Genomic DNA, 7220 nt, shown 5'->3' on the forward strand with positions numbered 1-7220 from the left:
TTTTTCTTTCTTAAAGCTTTTGAGATGTAATGGAGAAAGGTTTCATATATATAATGGAATATTTCTCAGCCATCAAAACAAATGAAGTCTTGCCATTTGCAATGACATGAGCCATCTTGACTGCTCAGTGTGATAAATGTAGTTTTCATCTATCATCAAAAAAGTTTTTACAATATTTTTTACTATATTCCCTATGCTCTCTTTTCAGTGCCATGACTTATTTATTTTATAACTGGAAGCTTGTATCTCTTAATCCTCTTCACCCATTTTGCCCATCTTCTTACCTCCCTGCCTTCTGTCAACTGTCAGTCTGTTCTGTATTTAGGAGCCTGTTTTTATTTTTTGTTTGTTTATTCATTTGTTTTGTTTTTTTAGATTACACATATGGTATTTGTTTTTGGGTGCATGGTTTATTTCACTGATGACAATACCCGCTAGTTCCATCTATGTTGTGAATGAGAAGGTTTCATTTTTTAAATGGCTGAGTAATATTCCATTGTGTATATGTACCATACCTTCTTTTCCATTTATCTATTGCTGGACACTTGGATTGCTTTCATAATTTGGCTATTGTAAGTAAGGCTGCTATAAACATAGGAGTGCATATATATTTTCAAATTAGTATTTTTGTTTTCTTTAGATAAATACCCAGAAGTAGATTTACAGGATCATCCATTATATCTATTTTTAACTTTTTGACGAGTCTTTATACTGTTTTCTATAGTAGCTGCACCAGTTTATATTTCAATCAGCAGAACATGAGGATTTACTTTTCTCCACATCCTTAGAAACGCTTGTTATTTCTTATCTTGAGACTAGCCATTCTTACAGTTGTGAGGTGATATCTCATTGTGATTTTGATTTTGATTTCCATGATGATGAGTGATATTGGGCATCCATTTACATGTCTGTTGGCCATGAGTGTCTTCTTTGGAAAAATGTCTACTCAGGTATTCTGCCTATTTTTTAAATGGATGTGTGTGTGTGTGTGTGTGTGTGTGTGTGTGTGTGTCTAGTTGTATAAGTTCTTTTAATATTTCGGTTATTAACTACTTATTGGATATATCATTTGCAAATATCTTCTACCATTAAGTAGGTTGTCTTTTTGTTTTGTTGATGGTTTCCTTCACTGGGAAAAAGCTGTCTAGTCACAATTGTTTATTTTTGTTGCTGTTGCCTTTGGCTGAGGAGGTAGATCTAGAAAAATACTGTTAAGGCTGATATCCGAGAGTTAACTGCCTATATTTTCTTTTAGCAGTTTTATGGTTTCAGGTCTTATATTAAGTAATTTAATCTATTTTGTCTTTCTTTTTGTATATGGTATGACAAAATGACTCATTTCATTCTTTTCTACATAGCTATCCAGTTTTCCCAGCACCATGTATTGAAGATTGTCTTTTCCCAATTGTATATTCTTGTCTCCTTTGTAGTAGATTAATTGGCCATACAATCATGGGTTTATTTATAGGCTCTCTATCATATTCTGTTTATCTATGTGTCTAGTTTTGTGCCAAGAACCATACTATTTTTATTACTGTAGCTTTGTGGTATAGTTTGAAACCTGGGATTATGATACCTCCAGGTTTGTTTTTCTTTCTCAAGATTATTTGACTATTCATGGTTTCTCATAGTTTCATATAAATTTAAAGATTCTTTGTTCTAGTTTTATGAAATTACATTGATAATTTCATAGATATTACATTAAAAGTGTACATTACTTTAGATTATGGATGTTTGAACAATATTGATTCTTCCAATCCATGTGCATGGGATAACTGCTATTTGTTTGTGTTGCTTTTAATTTATTTCACAAATGTCTTACAGTTTTCAGAGTATATGTCTTTCAACTCCTTATTTAAATTTATTTCTAGAAATTTTTTCTTAGGATGTAATTGTAAATGGCATTGTTTTCTTAATCACTCTTTGTGCTAGAGCATTATTAATACATAGAAACAACAAATTGCTGTATATTAATTTTTTATCTTGAAATTTTCTGAATTCATTTATTATTTCTTATTTTTATTAAATAATGGCTATGATTTTTGCTTTATTTTGAAAAATTTTTATGTTTCATTTAGGTTGTTAGCATACATTGTAGTATTAGTTTCAGGTGTACAATACAGTGATTCAACACCCATATAAGATGCTATGCTCATTACAAGATGTTCACTCCTTAATCTCTATTACCTATTTATTATTTCTAATAGTCTTTTATGAATTGGGGATTTAGGGTTTTCTTTATTAAACCTTTAAATTCCAATATGGTTAACATACAGTGTTACATTAGTTTCAGATGTACAATATAATGATTCAACAATTCCATACAATATAATGATTCAACAATTCCATCCAGTGCTCCTCATGGCAAGTACCCTCTTAATCCCTGACACTTATTTTCCATACCTCCCCCTACCACATCAGCAGGTCACCATCAGTTTGTTCTTTATAGTTAAGGGCCTGTTTCTTGGTTTCTCTCTCTCTTTATCTCCTTTTATTCTGCATCTTAGCCTTGCTGGATAGAATATCATTGGCTTTAGATTTTTCCCATTGAGCACTTTGAATATATCATGCCACTCCCTACTGCCTTGCAAAGTTTCTCCTAGAAAATGCTTTGATAGCCTAGAGGATTCCTTTGTATGTAACTATCTTCTTTTATATTGGTGCTTTTAAGTTTTTTCTTTATCACTATATTTTGCCACTTTAATTGTGATATGTCTTGGTATAGATCTACTGTTGTTGATTTTGTTGGGGTTTCTTTGTGCCTCCTGGATCTGGATGTCTGTTTCCTTCCTTAGATTAGGGAAGTTTTCAGCTATTATTTCTTTAAATAAATTTTCTGCTCCCTTTTCTCTCTTTTCTTCTTCAGGGACTCTTATGATATAAATATTATTACATTTGATGGAGTCACTTAGATACCTATATCTATTCTTATTTTGTACAATTATTTTTCTCTATTTTGTTGAACTTTATTACTTTCCATTACTTTGTCTTCTATGTCATTAATTTTCTCCTCTGCTTCTTCAATCCTGCTGTTCATTTGGTCAAATGTGTTTCTCATTTTCATTTATTGAGCCCTTTATCTCTGCTGTTATTCTTTACCTTGTGTTTGTGACCTCACTCATGTCTTACACTCTTCTCAAGTCCAGTGTGTATCCTTATGATCATTACTCTAAATTCTCTATCAGGTATGTTACTTATATCTGTTTCATTTGACTGTCTGGTCATGGCCTTGTCCTGTCCTTTCATTTAGAACAAATTCCTCTGTATTCTCATTTTGTTAAGTCTCTGGGCTTGCTTTTCTGTGTTAGGAAAGTCAGCTATGAGTGCTGTTCTTGAGGGAATGGACTTAGGAAGATGAGGTCCTGTAGTGTCCTGCAGTGTTGTGTCCCTTGTTCCTCAGGGCCAGGCACTTTAGGGAGTCTTTAAAGTGTGCTTTGTCCACCCTCTGATCTGCTTGTGAAATGAAGCCTGTTGCCACTGTTGCTGGAACTGATGCCCTGTAAAACTCTCATGATGGGAGACATGGTGTCGACAGGGGTTTGGGCCAGTCTTCTGGGGGAGGGTGTTTGCCATGCTAGGAGTGAGGCAAATATGCCTGGGAAGGACAGTTCCACCAGAGCATGGGGGTTTGTTGGGATTTCTGTAAGCAAGTTAGGTAGGGACTGAAAGCACAATCCCACAATCCCACAGATGGCCCTGTGTTCATACTGAGGGACATGGGGAGGAAATGGTTCCTGTCAGTTTCCTTGTTCTTTGAGGTGTCTCTCTGTGAATGCTGCCTCTCTCGGGCATGCTCCAAAAGGAGCAAATAATCTCCCCACAGTGTGCCCCAGACTCTCTGCAAGTCTCTGTTTCCAAGATGTATGTCCTCAGGCTGTTTTCCCTGCCTTCTCTCCAAGAGTAGCCCCACTGCCTTTGGAGTCTCCCTGAACCCAACCTGTTTACTTTTACAACTACAGGGTTTAAGCTCCATGGGTTGCAAGACTTACACACCTGGCAATGTTAAAGTTACGCCCTAAAAGGTAATCAAAATTTTAAAATAAAGGTGTAGAGTTTTCACCGTGGAAACCTGGGAACCAGAAGTTTTAAGGATGGGAGAGAAAACATCACTAACCCTTACAATGCATCTAGCCCCACCCAAATACTCCAGGTAGATGGAGTGGCTTACTTGACCTTGAAATCACAAAACAAGGGCATAGTAAATGTGAGGACTCTCACATGTAGAGGATTTCCTATCTCTGAAATGGTCAACTTACAGAGAAGGGAAATATTTTTTCCTTCAACATATATATCCTCAGAGCTTCAATATATTTGCCAGTAAAATAAAGTTTAAAAAATGTGGGAAAAACATGAATGCTAAATTTTTGTTTTTTGAAATAAGAGCATCAAGCCCCTTTGAAAAAATTACTATCTACTGTCACAATGATTCAATAAAAGAAGGAACATTATAAAACCAAAGAGCAAGAAGGTAGTATGAAATAAAGAATAACATTTTGTAATGATTTCACTTAGGGAAAAATTTCACGTCCTCCATTTCTTTTATCTAAGAACATTGACAAAACATTACCCTCTCCTTTGACCCATCTATAGGTAGGAAATTAATTAAAACCTATAAAACATTAATTTTTGGTTTAGAGACTCAATGTCTCTCTATTCTCTGTAATAGTGGTTCTCAAACTTTAGCCTGATCACCTCTCATGTTTGTTAAAAAACATCAGTTGCTGGGGCCATCCTGTGTTTTGTTCAGTAGGTCTGAGGTGGGCCTAAGCATGTGTTTTCTGATAAATTGCTAAGTGATGTTGTTGATGCTGGTCCAAGGACCAACACTACCTTATAAGAAAAAGCCACAACTCCTTATCAGGCCATGAAGGGTAAAAGTTAAGTTTCTCTAACAGAGAAACCCCAAAATAAAGTGACTTCATTAAGATAAGATAATTAGAAGATTTTTCTCTTGTAATAGTCTGGAAGCATTTCTCTACTGATGGGATGGTTCTGTTTCCATCTTATTGTTCCATTCTCTCTTAGGGTTTTTGGCAAAAATAGAAACCCTCCACATTCACAGTCCAGCCTGCAGGAACAGGAGGAAGGATGAGAGTAAATGGCTTCATATTTGAGAAGATAACCCAGGGGTTTCACACTTTGCTTTCCCAACATTGTGTTGGTGGAGGGCAGGCTCCGAAATGTGATATTTAGGATGGCGGCCCTGTGACCAATTAGAACTTAAGGAAGAAGGTGGAACAGGTATTGGTGGGCAGTTGGTCTACACCACAAAGACCCCACTGGCAGTGTCAGGTGGATGAAAGTGAATGTTATTTCCCATAAAAGTGGCAAGTCTGGGAAGAAAAAAAATCAGTGCCCAGTGTAATCCTACATTAAAATAAATTTCCATGTGAAATATTTTCTTAATATTTTGTACATATGTTTACTACTGTACTTAAACACTTTTCATAATTATATTCTTATTTATCTGTAGTTAGAGATTAGTCTTGAAGGTTTTTCAAGTATATAAATTGAATTTTCTTTAAATGTCTGTATCTCTCACTTTCTACTTATTTACAAGGTATGTACCTTGGTACAAGGTAAATACCCAGTAAATGCTCTTTGCATAAATGCATAAATTCATCTTCTGTTGGTAAAAGTCAATATTATTTCTTTATCTCTCTTCCATGTAACTCATGAATTTGATGACCATTTTTCTACCCACAGTATTCTCTTTACTGCACTTTTTACATCTTTGTTTCTTAAAGTATAAATCAGAGGGTTAAGGGTGGGTGTGACGATTGTGTAAAAGAAAGTAAGGAATTTCCCCTCGTCTTGGAATGTGCTGTTCTGTGGCTTCATGTACATATAAATGATTGTTCCATAAAAAAGAGTTACTACTGTGAGGTGGGAACCACATGTATTAACAACCTTATGCCACCTTGCCACTGACTTGATCCTCATGACAGCTTGAGTGATAACTGCATAGGAGATGAGAATTAGTGATAGAGGTACTAGAAGTAATATCACTCCAAGAGCAAAGACGATGGCCTCCATTACTTTTGAGTAGACACAAGCCATCTTGAGCAAGGCTGGCATCTCACAGAAAAAATTATCGACCTCCCTGTGCCCACATCTTGGCAACTTCAAAGTCAGGGAGCAAAGAATGAAGGCACTACCAAGACCACCTAACCAGGCCGTGAGCACCATCTTCTGGCAAAGCTGAGGGTGCATTATTATTGTGTAGTAAAGAGGTTGACAAACAGCAGCATAGCGGTCATAGGCCATCACAGCCAAGAGAAGACATTCTGTGGCTCCCAAGTCAAGGGCAAAGAAGAATTGGAGCACACAACCTCCATAGGTAATAGACTTTGTTGGACCCCATAGATTAACCAACATCTGTGGGATGATGCTAGTTGCATAACAGAGATCCAGAAAAGACAAATTGGATAGGAAGAAATACATGGGAGTATGGAGCTGGCTGTCTAGGTTAGATACAAGAATGATGGTTGTGTTTCCTACCAGAGTCACAATATAGAAGATGAAGACAATCCCAGAGATGATGTGTTCTAATTGGGGCCAATCAGAAAACCCCAGCAGGATGAAATCTGTTATTGAACTTCCATTGTTTGTGTCCATGGCTCTTTATGAAAGTCTAGGAGACAATACCATGGTAATAAAAAAATAGTGTCTGCTTTAGGTAGAAATTAAACTCTCTCAAATTTGCCATGAGTATCAAAATTCACTTGTTGTGTGCTTTCTCCCATGAAGAACACTTCTTTTAACACCTCTGTGTCAGTGCTCAAAGACTCTCTCTGTAATCAGAACCAGAGTGGTTCTGAAAATAATATGGTAGGGGTGCCTGGGTGGCTCACTTGGTTAGGTGTCTGACTTCAGGTCATGATCTCACAGCTTGAGAATTCAAGCCCTGCATCAGACTCTGTGATGACAAGTCAGAGCTTGGAGCCTGATTCAGATTCTATGTCTCCCTCTTTCTGCCCTTCTCCCACTCCTGTGCTATCTTTCTGTCTCTCTCTTTCTCAGAAATAAATGAACATTAAAAATAAAAAAATATAAAAATAATATGGTAACCCATTCACACCGAATTGCAAATCATTGAAAAGGCTTAATATGCCATTATACCTATGTTTCCATGTTTTCTGGGTAAGCAATAAATCCATAAATTTAATGATATAATTTAGGAGTGGAACATAGTTTGAGTTGTTCCTTCTTTAAATTTT

General features: G+C 36.2%; 1 protein-coding gene across 1 annotated transcript; it reads right to left on the reverse strand.

Moving 5' to 3' along the window:
- Nucleotides 1–5673: 5673 nt before the first annotated feature.
- On the reverse strand, nucleotides 5674–6618 carry LOC121018361 (olfactory receptor 2W1-like). The gene has a single exon (XM_040457100.1). It carries the CDS (start codon nucleotides 6616–6618, stop codon nucleotides 5674–5676), a length of 945 nt encoding a protein of 314 aa, XP_040313034.1.
- Between the last annotated feature and the right edge of the window lie 602 nt (nucleotides 6619–7220).

This window comes from Herpailurus yagouaroundi, unplaced genomic scaffold (assembly GCF_014898765.1).
Source record: "Herpailurus yagouaroundi ecotype Mexico unplaced genomic scaffold, PumYag 219, whole genome shotgun sequence".
Taxonomy (NCBI): Eukaryota; Metazoa; Chordata; class Mammalia; order Carnivora; family Felidae; genus Herpailurus; species Herpailurus yagouaroundi.

What these genes read in the sequence shown, in the direction of transcription:
- LOC121018361 (XM_040457100.1), bottom strand. Translation starts at nt 6,618, where the DNA reads ATGGACACAAACAATGGAAGTTCAATAACAGATTTCATCCTGCTGGGG.